Genomic DNA, 23,561 nt, shown 5'->3' on the forward strand with positions numbered 1-23,561 from the left:
ATATTGGTTCAAATTACTTCTCCACGATTCTCAAAATTAATAAAAATATATCTATATAGATTTTTTTTGCTGTCTCACATTGTATAATTTATCATTTGGCCCAATATGTTTTTTTCTTCTGCATCATAAAAACCATGTGTTGCTGTCTGTAGTTCATTCCCTTTACATTCTATAATTTCTGACCTGAGGTGAGAAAGAACATTAAAAAATATATAAAATGAAGGACAAGCCACAACAGGAATCCAAACCATCAGATGAAGTGTTACAGGTATAATCTGTGATTCGGTATACAGTAGTGTAATTTGTAAAATGATCACTGCAACATATCTTTGCTGAATAAAGGCCAGAATACTTTTGTTTTCTTTAAATGGACCCATACCATTAGCACGTCATTACGCAAGATACAGCACAAAGTTTTCTTGGTGATAGTGGAAAAAATAAATGTGCTTAACATTGATTTAAGCCCATTTGACAACAGTTTCTATTGAAGTTTTTTTTTTCACGTCATGAAATTATTGAGCACAAAGCACAAAATAGTCTTATTTGCCTGGTCTCTTTGGATCCAATGCTGTACCACACAATTCATGCACATCTTCTGTAGTATTAGATATTATTTACCAGAATGGGTAAATAAATAGTCCCAAGTTAAATCATATGTACCTCTTTAGAAATGTTTGATTAATCTATATATATATATTATTTTGAACGGAACAGTCTTGGTAAGAACTATCAAGGCTGTGCAGTGTATGCTGCATGTGCATTCTGGGCAGCACAGTGTGAGTAGCATGATTCATTCTCACTAGGAAAACTGACAATTCTTTAATAAACAACATGGGAAAATCAAGTCATTCAGTCATTCAATGGTTTTTGAATTTCATTGCTCCAGCTTTACATCCTTATGCTACTTAGACACTGATCTGTGTTGGTAGAAATGAGCTTAAATGTCTTATAGTCAACCAGTAATGCATGTTCAGTATTTCTGTTGTGCATTCTTACACCTGGCACAGCTCTGGTTCTCAGGCACCACGAGGAACTCACAGGTGGCTGCCCGGACCTGCACAATAGGCTCAGGGCCAAAGGGAGGCTCAGTCTTAAAGCCTCGGCACACAGAGTAACGCTCTAGGTCTTCCAGCAGGGTGGTGACCTGTGCCACTGAGGTGAGTCGAGCTGGGTGAGCATGATACAACCAATGTGTAGGCAACAGAGGTTGTCCCTGAACACTGATGTGGTAACGAAAGCTTGGCTCAATCTGCACCATTGTGTCAGTCATGGCTGATAGTTTGGAGCATTGAAGTAACTGCAGGCGTGGGCCTTCAGCCAGCACGGCACACCATAGCACAGGCAGTGGAGCATCACGCAGAGATGTCAAGAGCTCCAGCAGCTCTAGGTCCAGACCGTCGTCAGCAGCACTGTCACCACCCAGGCTAAAGATTTGTGTGATCTGCAAAAAATAAATAAATAAAACAAATTGTTACTAGACATGCAAATACAAGGGTCAGTCAAATTAATTTTCATTTCAGTATAAAATTACACAACCCATGTGTGTATATCCATGTGTGCATAGCTTTGTAATTTTTAAATTTGTAAGCCCGTTAAGAGCTCACTTTAAGCTCCTATGAGAATACAGTCCAGAATTCCTAACCAGTGTCTTTCTTCTGAAACAGCCCCTGTCTACAAATACAAATATCACATATATCACTATGCTGCATAGTGTTTGTTTGATTTCCAGGTCCGTTGTTTGTTTGCTTACAGGAGGTGAAATCAAAAACTAAAAAATGTAATTAATTAATATCATCACTATAACTTTTAAATCAAAATCTGGTTGTCTTCCAATTAGATAAACCTTGAGAGTGGAATAGTTTTTAAACATAATATCCCAAGACATTGATTCTAATTTATTGGTAAAAAACCTGTTTGCACTTGTTATCCAAGATAGAAATCCACATTTGTAGACCTAAATATGCCTTGTGGGTTTTGTGCTCACCGTTGGCTCTATTTCATCCTCATCTGGCTCCTCTGCATTTTGTCTAGAGGCTGGGGGGCATTGCCACTTCTTGTCACGGACTCTAGTCCACTCATCACAGAAGAGATTCAAAAGATGATCCTCAGAAAGTGCCTGGCTTTCCTCAGGATCCACATCCTATAGAAATAAACATGATGAAATTGATTGTTCTAAAGCAAAAGGCCAATAACACTGTGCAAGAGATAACAGCTATTATCCAAACTTAAAAAGCTCCCTAGGTACAAACCCCCATGTCCAGTTATATACATGAGGGTCCCAGAAAGCAAGCCAAAATACCTTGTAGGCAAATTGACAAAGTTGGACTGCCATGTTCAAGCTAGTGACTTTTGTGGCTGGGAGCCATAGAAGAAAATTGTCTATGCTTTCTGGGTGGGAGGGATGGCTCACCTCTTTCAACCACAGAGGCGCTAGCTAATCATAGGCATCTGTGAGTTCAGCCATTTAAATAAGTGCAGATAGGTCTTATTGTGTAACTTTTATTGTGTTTTGCATCTCTGTGACATTTTAATAGCACATTAAGCGTAACTCTACTCAAGATGGTAGAGTTTATTTGATATGAGCGATCCAGCTGGTGAGTGGGAACTGACCAGCTAGGGAAGGAAAAAAAAATATCACAGTGGGACTGGAAAATGCTGTTCAACCCGTAACGTCAGTTATGACACAGTTCATTAGGCCAGAGAGCAAGGATTTAATTGAGCGATATTAAGGAGGACTTGATTAGGCAGTAGGATAATGCACAAGGACAAATGACTGAGCCAGAGCAATAAATGGACACCCAAGGGTGGAGCCCTCTGATGAAAGCACTCGTATAATCCTCTAATAAACAATATCGAGAAAGACTTTAAGTTTATATTTACAAATATATCCATACTGGTTCACTAAGTCACAAACTCAGAATACCATCTGTCTAAAAACTCTGATGGGAGGTAATATGGCACGAAAACTACAGAGCAATAAGGGTGTTTTGTTTGCTTTTTTTTTTAAAGTAGTTTTAAGTGCTGGATTAAGTGCCTCAGGAAGAGCTTAGTCTTTAAACAGCCAGTGACTTAGCTGTTCGGACATTGAGTGGAAGTTCATTGCTGCACCTTGTATCCTGAGAGATTTTAGGACCAGTCGCATGCTAGAAGAGTGTGGTTCGATATGGGGTGTGTTGGCTTTATAAAGAAGCATCACTGTTAAATCTGATGTGGACAGCTACCAGAAGCCAGTAGAGGGAGCATAGAAATGGGGCGGTATGGGACAAATTAGGAAGATTCAAACAAGTTGCCACAAGTGCATTATGAATCAGTTGCAGAGGCTGAATGGCAATCAGAGTTAGACCTGCAAGGAGGGAGTTGCAATAGTAGTCTCGAAATGACAAGTGCCTGGAAAGCACCCGAGTGGCCCGTGTGGACGGAAATGAACAAATCATTCTAACCTTGAGAATTAAGTAATCGATCAGATTAACAATGTGAGATAAAAGTGACAGTTGATGGGTTGTCTATGGGTACCGTGTCTAAGGTTCTGTGTAGTGTCCGAAGAGAAGATCAGTAAGTCCTGGGAGATGGTATATAAATGGTATGTGAACCCAGCAGTAATATGTAAGCTCATGTGAGGACATGACTTCACCATACCATTGAGTATAGCGGTAGAATATAGAGTACAGAGTACTGGGCCTTGTAGGAGACCAGTGAAGAATCTGCATGGAGCAGATGTGTATCCCATCTATGTCACCTGATATGATAGGTTAGAAAAATGTAAAAGTAAAATATAAGGGGAATGGTGAGTGTGTAATGTAGACATTTCAGGGAGACATGAATGTTGCAGATTTTTTCAATCCTCTGATCATAAAAAGGTGGCAGTCTCAGCAGTTAGGGAGAATTAACAGGGGGAGCCAGGGGATTAAGCAGTGAAGAAAAGATGTAAGCTTGTAAAGAGCTTACAGAGATTTTGTGCAAAGGTTTCCAATTTTTCCTTGTAAAAGGCATTAAAGTAAGTCACTTCAGAAGAAGATTTTGACAGGAGAGTATAGTGAGAAGCAAAAACTGTGTCGAGTTATGATTTCATCCTCTTTCTCTCTGCTTTTCTTAATTCTCTCTGATTGCTGTATAATACACAAGACCAACTTTGTAAGGAAAAGTGGTAGTGATAGGGAGGATGGTAGGGAGGAAAAGGAGGCAGGGTCTGGAAGGAATGTCTAGATGCAAGAAGTTACAGAGGATTTGGATATAAAGTGGAGGTTCTGAATAGTTGGAGAGAAATGTTGATGGTAGATGGATTGAGGCAGGATAGTGAAGGTGAAGGAAACCATCTGATGGCCCGAAATGTGGAGTGAGGTGCCATTGGTAGTTGTAGCTGGAGAGAGGTGGATGATTACCAGATCCAGATTACCAGATGATTACATGGTAGATGCTAATGATAAGGCTGAACTGCGAGGTAACTGTAACTGCATGAAATGCAAGAGATAGTGAGATGAAACAGGGAGAGAGGTATAAAAAAAACATCCCAGACAACAGCAGAAAAAATGACCCCTGCCAGTTTTTCATGGAGTGTGAGAGAAAGCCTAAGCAGAGGCCTATATAGACTTCCAAAATGTTACATTTTTGGCTAAGCAGCACTGCACACGGTGTATATATATATATATTTATATTATATACACATACATACATACATACATATACACACACACATACATATATACACACACGTATGCACACAATATATAATTAAATATATAATCAATACATTGCACTGTAAGACAAGTTAAACAATTTGTTTCTATTTATGCCATTGCCAGAACACACAAGCACATCATGCTTCTGAATGGTTTAACTGCAAGAATGAAATACATGTGTGCAGCACACAACCCATTTGGTATCATAATACAGTATTAGAAACACATTTAAATTTAGGTAATTTTAAAAAGATCCTTTCTGAGAGAGAAAAAAAAGAAAATTGATCTTTTCGTTCTGTTTTGTGAAACACTAACAGTTCACCTTCATATCAGCACTTACACATTCATCAGTAAATCATGCGACAGCAATGCAGTAAGAAGAACATCGTGCAGATGTTCACATCAGAAAGAATGCTTTGTGTATGCTTTGCTGAATCTACAGAGAACAGTTTCATGACCAAATAATTATAAGACCTCTAACTTTGGTGTTAATGCAAGTGGCTTTGTAGTGCTTAGTAGTACTCCTCCTGTCTACAACAGCGCAGAATTTCAAGTCTCTAGGCTTTATGGTTTGGTTTGCACGATCAGTTTTAGTGCAGAGAAAAAAGTAATAATTATTCATAATAATTGTAATCATACGTTCGCCTCACACCTCCAGGGTTGGGGGTTCGATTCCCGCCTCCACCTTGTGTGTGTGGAGTTTGCATGTTCTCCCCGTGTCTCGGGGGTTTCCTCCGGGTACTCCGGTTTCCTCCCCCGGTCCAAAGACATGCATGGTAGGTTGATTGGCATCTCTGGAAAATTGTCCGTAGTGTGTGAGTGCGTGAGTGAATGAGAGTGTGTGTGTGCCCTGCGATGGGTTGGCACTCCGTCCAGGGTGTATCCTGCCTTGATGCCCGGTGACGCCTGAGATAGGCACAGGCTCCCCGTGACCCGAGGTGGTTCGGATAAGCGGTAGAAAATGAGTGAGTGAGTGAGAATTGTAATCATAATCCTTACAATAAGGTTTCAGTGCTTTGCATTTGAGCCCCTAGGCAAACATTTTTGTGTAACTACTACACACACTATTTTTAAATCAGAAACTGTAGTTAAGCGTTATCCGAAACCTGATATCTTCTCTACATCTTAAAACATGCCAGCACAATAATATAAGAAATTCATACAAGTATGTTGCTCTGGATATGATTTTCGGCCAAATGCCTAAATTTAATGGAAGTAAAACTGAGCAGGTGCACGTTTCTGTTGGCCCTTCTAAGGACAGCAAAATAAACTATTACTGTAAAAATGAGCACAAACTATGAGCTGAATTCATAGCTCTATGCAAGTCTCCACGCAGATAATCATTGTATTTTTGTTAACAGAAGACTTTCTCCCTTTTCTAGTAAACAACTACGATTTTGTTTATGTGTGAGAGCACACTAACTGTAATACACAGATTTATATATCAGCATAGTTTTTCTTTAACAATAAGTGTGCATGAAAGGCAGGTGTAAATCTTTTGAGACTAGAGAAAATGTTGGTCATTACTCATTGGGATTAGATAGCAGGGATGCATAAAATGATGCAAAAAACAAACCATGTAGCAAATTACAAGAAATCCACCCTTCTCAGTGGACTCCCCTGACATACCTGTCCATTGTAATGTGAGATGCGATGCTTGTCTTTCTTCACATAGCGCACACCAACAACAGAACTTTTTGCTATTCTTTCCTTCTCGCATTCATTGTCAGAGAACTCAAAGTCCCACTTTTCTCTGTCCCGTCTCAGGATTTTATGGCTGTAACCATAATGTGGTCTTGGTGTAGTCCAACCCTGAGGAATATGAATTGTAGTATCAGCAAGAAATAAGCGCATCACTGAAAGTCAACTACCAGGTAATAATGAAACATGTTAAATAAAGCTTACAGCAAAATTGACATCATTGCAATAACATGTTCAAAAAGACCTACCTTAGCTTCTCGTTGACACTGACGTTGACGGCACTTCTGTCTTTTTTTATTGCTTCCACCAAATTTGGGTTTGTCTATACAGTAATCACAGATTCCACAGTCTGCTTTTGCCACACAACCTTTACATCGTCCACAGGAGCGCTGAAATTTCCTCAGCAATCCCTATAGAAGACACATGCACAGATGCAATGTCCTAAGACCTTTAAAATCCTATTTCAGAATAAGAAGTGTAGGACTCTTTTTTAAATGGCAAAAGCAACAATTCGACACTGAACTTTTTGCTGGAATATTAATTTACCACTATTATTTTATACTTCACTAAGGCTATTTCACTAAGGCTATGACCATTGGTCATACATATAAAATTTTCCGAATGTAAATAACGTGAATGCAAAAGTTTGCTTTTGAATAAAATATAGACTGGCAGCCATTCAATTTCTGATCATTTGAACATTGTTGAGAATTTGATCACATGCTTACAAGGCTGAGTTCCAATCCACATATCGTCGCTGTCGGGCGGAAACATTGTCCAAATTTGGTCAATTTCATATTTTTTCACATATCGATGCTATTGGTCAGTCCCCACGTGGGTCTGTTATTTTTACAAGTTATTAACCAATCTAAAGTCTTGAAAATAGCTTGAGCGCAAATCTCTTAACTCCATTGGACACTTAAACTGTCCACCTCTTCCTCACTCCGCGGGAGAGCTTCGCGGCATATTTCTCCTCAAGAAGACGAATCAACACGTCTTCTGAGGTAAATGTCTTCAAAACACTGGGCTCAAAGAAAAAAAAATATATTGACCCCCGCTAGTTCTGGTGCTCGTCTGAGGACAGAAATTTAGCGCAAGACAATCCACTGCAACGCGGACTAAACCCTGTGCACTGCAGATAAGGTATGGCATTTTTTTAATTTCCTGAAAAATAACGGTTTTGGAGATATGAGGATTCTTCCCGACAGCAACGATATCTATTTCAAAATACATTTTATATAGCTATAATCTATGTGCATAACTACATTTGATATAATAATATAAGTAATAAGCCAATTAACTGTGTAATTTTAAAAAAGAAAAAAGAAATTATTTTATACTACATAGCTTGTGAAATGTAACTTCAAAGGTGTTTTTTGTTCATTTCCATTGTATTTAGCAGTGATGATGAGGCATTGGCCATGGTTAAAATGATGAATGGAAGAGAATGAATTCTATTTCTTCAATGATAGGCTAAGAATTCTTTTGTTTTACCATTTGCATGCTTGAGTGTCTAATAAGGCCTACAAATTAAACATGAAGTGTTTTGAGCAAGAGCGCATACACAGCATAGCCTCTATCTGTTTTACACTGATGTATGGAGTTTATAAATTGTACAACAGTGTCCCAAACAAAAAATAAATAAAATAAATTGTCCATTAGCAAATATCAAAATAGTGTGAGGGATGATGGAGGAATTCTAACCCGAAGTACTTAAATTCAATAAAAAATCATAAAATATCAATAACTACAATCAGGCCCTTTTCTTAACCAGTTACTATTCAAACTTGGAAAAAAGCAATAAAACAGGTTCAGGCTTAGTAGCAGGATTAATAGGTTTTTAAGGTTTTAAAATGTACAATAAAATATCTCACATGGTTCTGTTTAACTTCCCTATGTAACAGGGCTTCCTTAAGGCATTGAATGGAAATCACGCTGTGCTCTCTTCAACATTCTGACTTTACAACGGGCAAATATTTGATATTGAACATCCAGTCACAGATGAATAAGAACTTGCAATAGGGCAAATGAAAGTAAAAGAATGTATACAAACTTTATAATAACTGATGATTTTATTAATTTAGATCTTATTTTGGTTTCAAGAATTGAAATACAATATCTTGGTATTGCAACAACCAACAATATATTGTCATGAAATGCCATTTTATAACATTTATCATGGTGCATCTTTCTCCACCATCTTTCAACAACATTATTCTCATCCTGACTACCATAGATAACTAGTTTGTCTGATGTGGATGCCCGAGTAGGTTTGAAAGAATAGCATACATTTTACAGACTGATAGTTCCCTGCATAAATCTTACCTCGTTCTCATTTTCTTCATAAAATGATGACTGATCATCTGAGTCACTGTACTGTGGAATAAAATTTGATTATAGAACAAGTATGGATATATTTAATTTATATAAAATCCGAGGGAAAAAAATTTAATAACGGCAATATCACCTGTGATTCCGTAAAGTCTGGCAGTGATGGCTGAAAAGAATTGTAAAAGACAATTCTGTAGTATTCTTCATATTATAATATAAAAAGTGTATTTGTAAGTCTAACTAGCTTGGGAAACATTGGCGAAACTATTAGATTTGCATAACTAAGCATCAAGTCTGTATACAAATTTGTTACAAATATATAATTAAAAAGTCAACACTATATATATATAAGAAAATCTTAAAAAAAATTTTTTACCTTGGAAGCCATGTTAATAGTTTCTAATTTTTCTGTTCCCTGCAGTAAACAATATCATTCAAGTTTCAAAAACTATTTTTTTTTTAATTCAAGTTCAGCAATTATCAGTTTAATTATATTTTATATTTATTTTAATAAAAAATAATTTATTACTAAAAAACAGCTTTCATTTAAACAAAAACATAAAGCCATCAAAGTCATACATACATGGACTACTGAACCACACTGTGCCACTGGAAGCACATCCTCTGTTCTCCTCTGAAGAAAGAAAGAAAAAAACAGAATTGAATTTTAAAGAGAAGACAAACAAATTACGACATTAAATAAAATGATCAGATCTTCCAGCATTCTTTCAGCAATCCTGATCACCTTGAGGGACGGACACAAGCACTTCCGCTTACGGCACCTGATAGGTCTTCGGTACTGAGGGTTTAGTTTTCCATTCCTGCAGCTTGCACAAACCCCACAGTCCTCAGTGAGCTGACATGCTCGACAAAATCCACAGGGAAGCCACTGAGAACAGATTCAAAGTTTACATCTGCTTAATAAAAAAAAAATACTGCTGACATTTTTTAGGCTCAAGACTTAACATTACTTACTTTTCTAAATGTAATGTTCCGGTTATCTTTAGCTAAACAAAGGGAGTGGGAGACAAACATATGCATCCTAAATGTTAAAAATGCATCCTAAACATAAAGGCAAGAGTCAAAACTTTTCATAATAACCAATTACTTATAAACAATAAAATATTGTTTATAAAATAAAAGTTGTCATGTAAGTAACTACGTGTTGCACTTTTAGAATGACTAACAAACATTTTGTTACTTACAGGCATTACATGCTTTGCTGCATTTTTCACACATAGTCTGTCCCTCTACACTTGTAAATGAGTTCCTACATCTTACACAGATGCTGAGAGAAAAGAATGCATAAAGTAAAAGTTTATTTTTCTCTCAATATTCCCAATTTAAAAACACAAATCACATAATATGCTATAAGTGTAAACCTCAGGCTTCCACATAATACAATATGACTATATTGATATGGTAACAACTTGAAATTTCTGTACCACTGAATGACTTATCACACAATTTAATTTAGTAGCCTAGATTCTGTATGTGGAAAAACATTCTGAAACTAGGGTAGGTCTAAACATAACTTGCAAATGATGACATGGAAAATTACTATTTTAAAATCAACTTGCTTAAATGTTTACTATTTTGTCATAATCAATTTATGATCGATGCTTCAATACATTTTAATCATTGACTTTAGTAGTAGTCCGATTGTTATTTGTCTTAATGACGCCAATTAACAAAACAAATTCATGAATATGATCTGGAGAAAGCATACCCAATACTGAGGTTAGATGGAATATCGGCAGGTCCATCCTCTAAGTTAGCAAGCACTTTTATAGTCTGTGAAGAAAAGCCTTCATTAGAAGGCACATTTTGCTGTGTGGAGGCTGCTGGTTTGATTATGAGCGCTTGATGTGGGTTCTCATTAGATGTGATAAGACTATGAACACTGGGAACATCGTTCTGACTAGAGGAAGGACTCAGGCTCTGCTGCGCAACATGACTGAGGCTATATGGAGGGCCTGGGCTATAGGTCCTGTCACATGCCTCTGCCGCATCATTGTGAAAACTGGATTCTGAGGAGAAACCACAGTCAGCTGGGGAAGACTGGTCCATCTTCCTCTTCTACATGGTAAATATGAAAAGATTAGCAATTAGTATTATTTTCTAATTAAAATCCAAGCAACAATTCATTTGTACTACTTTAATATATTAGCAGAGATCAAATTCAATCAATACATTATTCAAGTGTTATATTAATCCCAAATTCTTCTTGTGTTTAATTTATTTTATACAGATTATTACAAAAAGTATCAAAGAGATTTACTGTGCCAATGCGCTAACAGTTAATTGGAGAAAATTTAAATTGAATTAATAAATTAATATGTGCTATTTTAGTGTTTTCACTATTCTGTACAATAGTGCTCAACAATTTAAACAGATAACATATTTTCCTGTCCATTTTATGCTGCTAAACAAAGGTTATGTAGCGTGTTCACTTGTGTTCTTTTCTAGACCATACTTAAGTACTTACACCAACTGGTTATCCTATTATAGTTACTATAAAAATAAAGATCGCTGTGCATTAAATCAATGAATGATTCAATGATTGATTCAATGAATCAATCTATAGCATTCTTGGTCCCTGATAAGATGCCAAAGCATTTCTGTAAGTTGCTCTGGATAAACGGCATCAGCTAAAGATTCTGAACATACAACAATAAGCAATTTAATGTTGTTCAACAGTATGTTCCATATATAAGCAGAACATACAAATTATTTACAAAGGAAAACTTCATATCCAGTTTCATTTAAGAGGCCCATTGTTGTTAACAATATGAAATTCATATTATGAATTATGTTTATATACACACACATACACACACACTATATATATATATGTGAAACATTTGAATAAGTGTACTTTTCATGTACATTACTTTTCATCATTTTTAAATAGTTGACAGGGGTAATTTACCATGTTTTAAGATTAAGATTATAAAACATTTTAGTTTATTGCTTGCTTCCATATTTTTGGCCTGGTTTACATTGTAACATCTTTTGACATTGTTTCCTTACCTTTGTTGCTTTTTTTGAATGTTCACCATCGAGAAAAATCCCTGTTTTGAAGTCAAAGTTGGTAAGGTCCACAGTATTTCCAATGTATTTGAGTAGTTCGATCTTACTTCTCACTCTTTCACCTTTAGGGCTTCAAAGGGCCATTGCCGGTTGACAATAAAACAGATTTATAAATGTAAGCAGTGAAGAGGTTTACTGGCATATAAAATAAGCCTAAATCAAATATACCTTAAGTAGTAAAAATCTCTCTGTCCCACACTCAAACCAGAACGGCGAAGAACCACTTTGCGTTTCCAGCCCTCTCCAAGCACAGGACAATCCTCCCAGCCATCATCAGAGCCATGTCGCCACTTCCTTTTCCTTAAAAACAAGATCCTATACATTTATTTGCCATAAGCTGAACAACACCACTTCCTCTACATCTTGCGTTTTTCTGTATTGATCCAAAGCTAATGTATCTTAAACACAATATGAACATACCTCACAGCACCTCCTCCTCTTCCTCCTCTGTAGTTTCTCTCACTCTCAGCAATACTGCCACTTCTTTCACTCTCTCCAGCTAGACTTTCCATCTCAGCATCCCTGATCCCATCTATATCCCAGCTCTGACGGTCATCCTCGTCCTCCCAGTCCTCCTCCAGAGGCTCAAACCAGTCCACAGGAGGATCATCCAGACTTTTTACAGGCTCACTCCTACTTCCGGCTTGTCCAACATCTCTGTTCTCTGTGCTGCCGAACTGCGTGTCTTTCTCTCCCACTTTCTCCATCACTGAAAAGTAGTCTCTATCCCACAAAAGCCAGCCTCAAAAAGAACAATTAAACCTTCATAATATGACGCTTCTCTCACCAGATATCTAAATAACAACCTCTACAGGTTTAATAGCGTGAACTTAATCACGTTAGCTTTAGCTAGAACAGTTTGCTTGTGAGACTGAACTGCATTCTGTTCCTCTGCTCATGAGACGTTAAGTAAATGGTTAAAGGAGGCTGGCTAACTATCGAGGTCTAAACAAACAGCTTCATCGCTTCGTTTACCGTCTGTTCAGTTAAACAACCTAGCAAAACACTTTCATTAACACTATTTACAAACCCCAGTGTAACCGATCTTACCTAATTGTTTACCTGCTCACAGGTTATTAGCCTTGTTTTAGCAAATGAGCATATTAGCTAACCAACTGTTCGAATTAGGAGCCTTGAAGACTTAATTTATAAAGTTATCGGACACGATAAGATGTTAAAATTACAGACTTAACACTAAATTACGATACGAAATGTAACTGCATTTAGAAAAGCTGACTCCATTATATTGCAGTTCATATGTATTTCACCAACACATCCGGTAATAATTCAAAAAGACCGGAAGCGGAAATGGGATTTGTTTATTTAAAATAAATAAATAAATAAATAATAATAATAATTAAAAAAAAAAAAAAAAAAAAATCAATCTGCCCGGTTACTTTAATACTCTCGTGAACTGAGTATGTTTTCATTTCGAATATTCACACACGGAGCAATACAAAAAAAAATGTAAATAAAATAAAATAAAATAAAAAATAAAATAAAAAATAAACATACTAGTATACTAGCATGAGTCACTTCTGAGTGATTTGACTGATGGTTAGATGCATTTTGTTTGTTTAAATTGCAAACTTTGAAATCCTGTACAGTGTCTGGAAAGGTAATAGCCATTTCCCCTCACATTACAGGATTGTCATGTAGTCTTAAAAAGTCATTAAAGAAGAAAAAAATAGCTAATTAAATTCATCATGTTAATAAACTACAAAACTACAATTACTGTCAAACCACTAAACTGTTTCGATTTCAACATTTTCATCCGTTTAATGCAGTTAAGCTGGTCCTTGAGGCAGCCTTTACAAACACAAAACTGGGCAATTATTCAAACACGGTAACCTCAGAATTTAAAGCACACCGTTTCTCAAAGTGACAATTTATTTTTGGTCTGACTTTGCCATGATATAGCCACACGTTGCATCATAAATAAAATTAAGCATAGGAAAAGACCTTGTAGAAAAATTTTTTGTTTTTTTTAAAGTTCACATCCACCACATAAAAAAAACAAAAACAAAACACCATTAATTACATAAGGGTAAAGAGGACGTGTTGCTCGGCATATCACTATCTGTCTTTGTTGCTGCGTAAATCGGTGGTCATTGGATCATGCTGAATGGTTTGGTGCAACATGAGGGCCAGCAGACCTGCTCTGTTAGTCATCGCTGTTCTTACGTTACGTTCCTGTTCAAACAGCTCATCTAATTTGTACCACTATTAAAGAGAGAGAGAGAGAGAGAGAGACAAAGAAAAAAATACAATGAGGAGAAACAGTACTATTTTAAAGGCAATATACATGTGTTTTAACGCATGGAGAGAAGTATAATCACGTAGGCTTAATGTTGACCCACCACTCGCACACGCTCAAGGTCTACTTCTGCTCGTCTGAGCTTCTCCCAGCAGTAATGCCTGTTGCATTTGCGCTTAGACATTCTGCAGTACTCTCCTGTTGGCTCAAAAACATTGCGCACTAGAGGACATCCACACACTTCATCCACTGGCACCTGCAAGAAAGACAGAAAACAAGAAACTGATGCACGGCTTAGTCATTTAGACACTCGTGATAAAATCCAAAATCCGTAATTACACAAAACTGGAAAAGCTATAATGGTTATAGCAGATACCCAAATGGGTGGAATGGAAATGGGGAGAGAAGCTGGTGTTCACTTGACAATAAAATGTTCAATATGCTTGTAAATATCCATAATGTTTGGTTGTGTATAAACGTGTTTATAAAACACAAGGACGCGGTTGCATTATATGCAAGAAATTGAATGTGTATGCTCACATTTCTAATTCTGAAGACCAACTGCACATGACATAGAAAACAAAATCAATCTTGCTGTCTTTCTTTTTGCAATGTGTGGCATATTAGGGGTGTCAGAGTAATGCATAAAAGCACAGTGTTATTCCTAATGGTTATAATCCCTCCCTCTGGTCACACACAAAGACTGACGTACACAAGTAATCTTAGATTATAGGTCTAGGACTTTACCTTGGGGTCTCTGGAATGTTCTGGACATAAAACCTGAAGCCTCTTGCAGTAGGTTTTACTCTGAGGGTTATACACATCACAAAATAGTCTTGTTGCCCTGGTAATAAAATAGACAGAATATTTGCAAGTACCCAAGATATATCGGTTAGATTTATTTCTTTAAAAAAAATTGCTTATGCTTAAATAATCTTTCTTACCCTTCTATTCGTGTTGGGAAAATAGAACCAAAGGATGTCTGGCTTTCATACTGTCGATGTGAAACAAAAATGTTGTAAAACATCTTGCATACTTTTAACATTTGAGTAACTCATGAGACTCCCAATATATGGAGAGCTGCAGAAAAAGAAGGCAGAGGTAAAAGAACTTCTCTCTCTATTCACCTTAGCATAGCACCTCTCCATGTGTCTCATTGCCACCTTAGGGTTAATTGGGTGACTGCAAGATACACAAAATATCTGGAGGTCCGTGTCCTCACTCTCTGTTTCATTCACCTGCAGGGGGACACAGAATACAAACAACATTGCTAATGCTTACTTAAGCAAAGAAATGCTTGTCCAGGGCAACCAAGTTCCTACCTCCTCATCCTGCTGAACCACTTGCTGCTTGGCTTTAGCAATGATTCCCTCCAGGTCATGAAAGCGGCGCTCCATTTCAGCAAGGCGCATGCGAGCAGCCTGTTGCTCCTTACGAATTTGCTCCAATTGCTTTCTGCCCAGCTCCTCAGCAATGCACGGACTCTGCTGCCACTGCTGGATACGCTGTGGAAGAATCTCATAGATCCGACTGCCAAACCAAGAACACCACATACCAGCACATTTTATATTTATGTACAGGGTACATTTACAGATGATAAAGGTGACTAAAATTTTAACACAAAAATCACCCACTTGGCAGCTAGCTTCATGCCACAGTCCTCTGAGCAGTATTTGGAGTTGGGACGTGCCACTTCATTACAGCTAGGTCCCAAGCACTGGTGCAAGTCACCGGTGTAACGGCCATCACTTCTGTCACAGTGCCTTGTACGGTCTTTATGCTTCTGTTTTTGCTTGTGCCTGCGAGATTCTTTCTGGAAATGACCACCAGATCAAAGCAATGAAGACCATGACTAAGACTGAAGTAGTAACGCGTACATGTTTAGTATCACAACAAATGATTGTTGCACCTTTTTGTCAAATTTCTTCTCACGACGCTTAACGTGCTTGACTTTTATAGCTTTCTTGCAATGGGCAGGGCTGTAAACTGGACCTTCTTCATCCTCACTGCCCCACAGCTAAACCAGTATACAAATGCAAGTTACATTATGCACCACTATATTATTTTAAAAGATGCTTTGATTTGAAAAATGCTTTGAAGGATTTTGCCACAGTATTACCATATTCTGGTCCTTGTATTGTGAGTACAGCTCCATCTCACCATCATTATAATCGTCTGAGTATCGCCTGTCTCGCCTGTGCATCCTATTTTCTGTCCTATCGTGCATGAAAAACTCCTCATCTCGAACACGGAGCATTTTCTTAAGAGATCACAGTTAAAGAGACATAGTATTTAGGACATACAAGTAAAAACACCGTAACTGATATGAAGAACCACTTTTACAGAGTGCCCATGTCTTTGGCTGTGGTCATGAAGCTCACATTACCTACAGTCAGGTGACAAATAAAAGAAAAATCTTGAAAAAAATTAATGAATTAACATAATGGCAGATGCTTCTACACAGGTCTGCTACATTATACAATTAAGCTATTATTTTCCTACCATGCTGAGAGGTGTGTAAATAATTTGAGCACAATAGGGAAAGTGCAAGTTGGAATTCCGACGGCAAGAGAGCAAAAGATCTGGGTGGCCACTCTGTCAGGTACATGATGTGCTTCACAAATTAAAACAGCAACGTTTTATGCAATTACCCTTGCACGAACTACACACTGCCGTAGGCGACATTTTTGGCGGATTTTGTTCGGACCCCCAAATTTTTTCATGTCCTTGCAGAAGTCACACTGCGCACAGTCCTCAGTACGTCTGCATGGTTCACACTCACCACACATGCGTGCAGAACGTTTCACCTGCAACAAAATACTTGTCTCTATTATTTATATAATTATAAATAAACGCTGTATTTATTATGCATATTTTACAGGGATTTTAAAGACGTATGAAACTTTACTAATAAACAGGTGACAAGAACAAAAATTGGGGAGAACAAAGCTAAAACCTGTGAACACTTACTTTAGATCCACGGCGCTTATCCAGTTTGAAATCTAGAGCAATGGACCGTTTGTCAACTCTCTCTGGTTCCATCTCTTTCTCACGTGATTTTTTTGACCGGTATTTTAATTCAAGTGAGGGATCCATTTCTGTCAGATAAAGAACATACTCATTTTGATTGCAGTTCCATTAACCCTGGATAATACCCAGATGCTATGTGATTATTATGAAGATTCATGTGCCACAGGATTTGTAATAAATAGTCGTCCCTCATTCTCTAGGACCTTCTTACTAAGCTGGTTGTGACTGACAACAGGACCCTAGTGGTTTTCTACAACATACAAAAGTAGCCTTTGATTTCACCCTTTCAAAAGGCTTATGTAATGAGAATCATCTGTATAATCTGAATCATCAACTGCCACAATATCATGAGAAAATCAACTGCTGAAAGTGCCTGCCACATTCATTACAGAGGGAGAGGTATAATTAACCTTTAGTACTGCAGAAATGGCATAGTGGCCTACAAATAGAGTTCCCACACCAGCAAGAAGGCTTTAAAGAGGTCAACACTAGTGGTGTGATTATTAAGTAAGAAAACAGTGTGGTTTTATAGGTAATTGGGGTAATTATGAGGGCAAGGCCTGTTTGGGCATCTCATTCAGGAAGATACAGCACATAATCCCAAAAAAAGGCATAGTAAATCTGTGACAATCTGAAGCCAAAGCCAGGAGCAGAAAAGCAAGCTAAACCGACCGCTAGCTGCAATGAATAATCCCCCACGGTTATATCAAAGAGAAGGAGCTATGAATAAGAGACTGAGATGTAATATTGAGACTGGACTATGGTCCAGGTGCTGGACTATTGATCAGAAGATTGTGAGTTCAAATCCCTGGTCCACCAAGCTGCCACTGCTGGGCCCCTGAGCAAGACCCTTAACCCCCAAATTGCTCAGTTGTATAAAAAGAGATTAAATGTAAGTCGCTCTGTATAAAGGCATCTGCCAAATGGTGTAAATGTAAAACATAGTTTTTCCAACCTGATTAGCATAAAGTGGTGCTAAAAAGATTTGTGAACCCTTTAGGATTTTCTATATTTTTGCATAAATATGACCCAAAACATCAGATTTTCATACACACCCTAAAATTAGACAAAGTAAACCCAATCAAACAAATGAGTAAATAATATTATAGATTTTAAAAGGTCACTTATTTCTTGAGAAAAATGATACAGTCATATATCTGTGAGTGGCAAAAGTGAACATTTGCTTTCAGTATCTGGTGTGATTTAGTATCAGTTGATCAGTTCTGCACAACAGCTTGGAGAAATTTTAGCCACTTCCTCACTACAGAACAGTTTCAGCTTTGGGATGTTATCGGGTTTCCTCACATGAACTTGCATCGGGTTCTTTCACAACATTTCTATTGGATGAAGGTAAGGACTTTTTGACTTGGCAATTCCAAAACATTAACTTTGTTTCTCTTGAAACGTTCTCTTTGCAACTCGGCCATGCACACAAAGGAGGACTCAAATAGATGGTGGAAACATTAAACATTAACAGTAGCCAAGGTAAGAGAGGCCTTTAGGTGCTTAGAAGTTACCCTGGGTTCCGCTGTGACCTCACAGACGATTACACTTCTTGATTTTGAAGTAATCTTTGTTGCCCAGCCATTCCTTGGGAGAGCAGCAATGGTCTTAAATTTTTTGCCATTTGTACACAGTTTGTCTGACTGCGTTAGATTTGTGCTAGATTCTGTGATTTGTGAAGTCCAAACCCTTTAGAGATGGTTTTGTATCCTTTACCAGCCTGATGAGAAACAACCCTTTTTTGTGGTCTACAGAAATCTCATTTGTTTGCGCCATGATAAACTTTTACATACACAAGTGTTATGAAGGTCAGACTTTGATAGAAACTTTTTTAAAATGCTCATCCCATTGATTTGATGATGCTTTGGGTCATATTCATGTAAAAAAGACCAAAATTCTAAAGGGTTCACAAACTTTTAAGCACCAATGTAAAAACTAGTTAACAGTGGCAGAACTAAAATATTATCTTTTTTATCTAAAGCACATGTTGGTAATGAAACTATTACTGATCAGGATTTTAATGTAATATGTTTGACAGAACAACGAAGTAAACCAAATGGGTATGTAGAATTAAATGAAGCCGGTCTGCCCAGATATAGTTATACAATTCTGTGCAAAGGTTTTTGGCAAGTGTGAAAACATGCTGTAAAGTACTGTAAAGTAAGAATGCTTTTAGAAATAGAAGTTTTAATAGTATATTTTTACCACTTAACCAACTGGAAAGGAAATGACCAGAAGAAAAATCAAAATAAAATCAATGTTTGGTGTGCCCATTCTTTACCTGCATAATAGCATCACTTCTTCTAGGTTCACTTGCACACAATTTTTGAAGGAACTCGGCAGGCAGGTTGTTCAAAACGTCTTAGAGAACTAACCACAGAACTTCTGTCGAAGTTGGCTGCCTCACCTTCCTCTTCAGAGCAAGTGACAATATGGCCTTAAGAACAAGAGCCAAACTGTCCTGAGCCATCAGAGAGGCAATGCGGGAACGTACTCAGCGAGTCCGCAGCTACTTCTGTGACAGCGGTGACACCAGGTGCATGTGGAAGGGCATCAAAGTGACCACTAACTACAAGACAACTTCAACTGCCTGTGACAGTGATGCCTCTCTTCCAGATGCACTTAACAGCGTCTATGCCCGGTTAAAGGTGCAGAACATCGTAACAGCAAAGAACCCATCAGCAAGAAAGCCCAGCAGCTTCTGTACTTTTTACGAAGGCTGAGGAAAGCTCCCATTCTGACCTTGTTTTACAGAGGGACCATTAAGAGCATCCTGAGCAGCTGCATCACCGACTGGTTTGGCGATTGCACCATTTCGGATCGCAAGACCCTGCAGCAGATAGTGAGCAAGGCTGAGAAGATCTTTTTTTTTATGTAGCACCCTGGTCTTGGAAAAACGTCGTTTCATTTCACTAAGCACTGCATCAGCTATAAATGGTTGAACTGACAATAAAAGCTTCTTGACTTGACATGAAACTGTCTTCTATGACCTTACCTTGGTAGCAGAGTTTGGCTGTTCCCAAGTCTCCTACACAGCTATTGCTGTTTTAGTTAATTACTGTGTTTCAACATACATAAGAAATTGCTGTTCGTTAGCACCTGCTTCGTATAACTGGTTAATCATATACCTGAAACTGATCCTACAAAATTTCTAACATTAACTGTAAGAACTGACACCAGTTTGAAACCAAAGGGTAGTCACGCGAAATATTGATTTGATTTAGATTTTTATACTTTTGCTCACTTTGCATTTTGTAAATTGGATGAAAAAAAATAAAAATTCATATCTATATATTTCTTAAAGCATTCTTACTTTACAGCATTTATTCAAACTATGGAGGAGGTGTTGCAGTAAGTTATGGCAGTTATCTAGACGTCACACAAAAACCTATACATAAGCTCAACATGTTTGAAGTTCTTTACACTAAAAAATACGTTTAGCCACAAAAAATAAGTCTACAGAGTCGATTCCACTAATCGATATTTACAGACCTCCAGGCCATACTTTGAATTCCTCAGAGAATTCCGCTCAAAATCTAGTTGTTTCTCTCGACAAAGCATTAATTGTTGGAGATTTTAATTCATCTTGCTAATTCAGAAGAGACACAGAACAGCAGTTGTGTTCAACCTATATCTGGTACGGTTTAGTCAGAACGTTATATGACACATATAATGGAGGTCTCATTCTAATATTCAGATTAAATACAGAAAATAGTCACTTTCCACAGTCGAAAGCGATTACAGACCATTATCTTGTCTCATTTAAAATGTGTCTTAGACACGATATATGCACTTTGCCATGTTACCGTGTTTAACCTACATTTATGTCTGCTACTTCAGAGAGGTTTGTCAATAGTCTTCATTAGTTATCATTCATGATATATATCTGATCAACATTTATAATGTTTCACTCTCCTTCAAGAGTCCGATTTCATTTCACTAATTTCTTCCACAACATCATCAACTTGCATACTAGATCCCTTACCTACATTTTTCTTTAAACGGATAAAAATAATCAATTCTCTCTGGACCTGCCTGAGCCATCCTAATGCAATACATCTGATTGGAGTCTCATCACTTGATAGTGCTCACTACTGCTGAGGATGGACCGTGTGAACTACCTGAAAATATATAGGACTGCTATGGATAGAACCATTTGGAGACTATGGCACCAACTTTGATTGCTGTTGTCTCGGTCGGTTTTGCATTATCCATCACTGAACATCACGAATTTAGAAATGTCACGGAGTTAGTTGCTCAAAAGCTCCTGATTACCCAACTCCACTTAACTATATACAGTTGTACAAAGGACATTATTTATAACAATTGTTTTCTGTACAAAAGAGGATGGACCACTTACCCTGACACTGCTGGCAATACCACTCTCTGATACCCTTGGCCATTTTCTCTGTCACGTTGATGCAATGTCCATGGAACCACTCATTACAGTTATCACAGCCACTGTGGACACAAGACTGAGTAAACCAGTGCAAAAGACACAAGCTGAAAACTGCACCAAGGTAACAACCCACTAATCTCACATCATGAAACAGTTGATGTCTGGTTTCCGACAGATGCAGTACAGAGGTGCTTTCCCTTCTGCTACACTGCTGTTGTCCACAGCTGGCACTTGGTCCATATCTGAAACTTCACTATCCTTAGGAAAGATAAACCTAAGGCAAAAATCTTAAGTTTATTAATGAACCAAAACATTACAAAAGGCACAAAACATAATAATTCATTTCTTTCTCGTCCAAAGACGTTTATACGCTGACCTGCAAAACAAAGAAACATTGCCTCAGGACTGACAGGCTAAAAACGTCCATCATAAAGCTTTATCAAACAGCCCAGTAGATTTTCATTAAGGACAAAGTGTTTTAACGTGTCTAAAATCACATCTTTATACGGATTGTTTAATGTAAGGAAAGTGAGATGCAATAATAATAATAATAATAATAATAATAATAAATAATAATAATGATAAAGAAGAACAATAAAAACAATAATAATAACAATAATAAACAACAACAACAATAATAATAATAGCCACCAAACATGAAGCAGTCCTGCTGAGAGGAACGCAGGAAAAAACAAATGTCACTTGGTGTTGAGCCTTAAGGTTTCTGATCAATAAGAATTTACAGCTACAAAACTATTTATTTTATCCATATTATTTACATCCTGCTGCTTTTATATTAGCTACAATTTCCGAGCTAGCAAACAATCAGTCAGTTATCAGTTCCAGTCAGTTACGAACACGAGCCAAAGTTACTTCTATTCTTTAACATTTCTATTCATTCTATTTAATTCTATTTAATTCTATTTTTGTCCTAGCTGCTGTTCTCACCAACGGCGCTGATTAGCTGAGACTTTACACACACACAAAACCCTTTAACAAACAATGGTCTTCTTCAAAATGTTCTAATGAGTGTGTATTAAAATAAAACACCTACACAGCGTTTACACAATCTTCCTCCTCCTCTTCTTCTTCTTCCTCTTATTATTCTTCTTCTGCTTCTGCTTCTTCTTCTTGTTCTAATTGAAATAATAATGTAACTAAACGGATTATTACTGCCACCTAGAGGAAATTCCCATTACACCTTATTGAAATCCCCCACGTGTTAAAAGAAAAAAACGTTTAGATCGTATTCATATTTATTGGTTATGTATCATGTGGTATTTATTTGACTTTACCACTTGTCAAAACTGACTTTAAAGCCATATTAATGACTTTTTTTTAAGTTGGGTTCTGTTGTATATTTTCATTAGTTTATGCCTTTATCCTAAATGATATGTTTAAATCAATACTTATTTTTGCACAAATGATCGATTTAATTTCACTAACAAGTCTTAAAAAGTTATTACATTTTACATGAACATATTTTAATACTCAGTAAAATGGGCTTCATATTAATAAGTTAGTCATTTTGACTAGCAACCAAAATTGGACGGAACGAAAATTGAAGAACATGGAAGAAACCCCTGAAGAACAAGGAGAACATGCAAACTCTGTGTGACTTGAACCCTCGAAGCCAGAGGTGCAAAGGCAAACATGCTAAAACACTAAGTCTCCATGTCCAACAACAACAATAATAACAAAATTATTATTACAATAATACAACACTATACTATCTGCTGAAAATGGTGCCAGACAGGAAGATAGGACAGGAAGACAGGAAGGCCAGGAAGATAGTGAAGGTCCTCATCCATCCCAACAATGGACGCTTTTCTCTGTTGCGATCAGGGAAGCACTTCCAATTTTTGAAGGCAAACACATAGAGAATAAGGAGGAGCTTTTCCCACAGGCCATTCGGACCCTCAACCAGGAGAACACATACTGTAGAGCCTTTTCTGGACTTATATCATAACACCAACATCAGTCAGACTTTTGCACAATTGCAATACATGCATATTTTTGCAGTTCAACAATATATGACATTCTATTTTTTTATGTTCTTTCCATTCATACC

The 23,561-nt window shown here is 37.3% G+C and overlaps 2 protein-coding genes across 2 annotated transcripts; both read right to left on the minus strand.

Annotated features, from left to right (window-relative positions):
• Positions 1 to 255: 255 nt before the first annotated feature.
• mbd1b (methyl-CpG binding domain protein 1b) lies at positions 256 to 13,088 on the minus strand. The gene is made up of 15 exons (XM_060858094.1): positions 12,222 to 13,088; positions 11,970 to 12,101; positions 11,742 to 11,871; positions 10,438 to 10,787; positions 9,914 to 9,996; positions 9,684 to 9,715; positions 9,454 to 9,597; positions 9,292 to 9,342; positions 9,085 to 9,123; positions 8,845 to 8,874; positions 8,703 to 8,753; positions 6,626 to 6,787; positions 6,306 to 6,488; positions 1,985 to 2,140; positions 256 to 1,441 (listed from the first exon to the last, which is right to left on the minus strand). The coding sequence occupies exons 1-15, from the start codon at positions 12,506 to 12,508 to the stop codon at positions 971 to 973; spliced, it is 2,301 nt and encodes a 766-aa protein (XP_060714077.1). The 5' UTR covers positions 12,509 to 13,088; the 3' UTR covers positions 256 to 970.
• A 585-nt stretch (positions 13,089 to 13,673) lies between these two features.
• cxxc1b (CXXC finger protein 1b) lies at positions 13,674 to 22,630 on the minus strand. Its single transcript, XM_060857836.1, has 14 exons — positions 22,545 to 22,630; positions 21,633 to 21,764; positions 21,452 to 21,552; positions 17,029 to 17,156; positions 16,710 to 16,865; positions 16,178 to 16,318; positions 15,968 to 16,075; positions 15,693 to 15,871; positions 15,381 to 15,588; positions 15,186 to 15,296; positions 15,003 to 15,052; positions 14,806 to 14,902; positions 14,162 to 14,314; positions 13,674 to 14,024 (listed from the first exon to the last, which is right to left on the minus strand). The coding sequence occupies exons 2-14, from the start codon at positions 21,728 to 21,730 to the stop codon at positions 13,878 to 13,880; spliced, it is 1,677 nt and encodes a 558-aa protein (XP_060713819.1). The 5' UTR covers positions 21,731 to 21,764; positions 22,545 to 22,630; the 3' UTR covers positions 13,674 to 13,877.
• Between the last annotated feature and the right edge of the window lie 931 nt (positions 22,631 to 23,561).

Source organism: Tachysurus vachellii, chromosome 22 (genome assembly GCF_030014155.1).
Source record: "Tachysurus vachellii isolate PV-2020 chromosome 22, HZAU_Pvac_v1, whole genome shotgun sequence".
NCBI classification, from domain to species: Eukaryota; Metazoa; Chordata; class Actinopteri; order Siluriformes; family Bagridae; genus Tachysurus; species Tachysurus vachellii.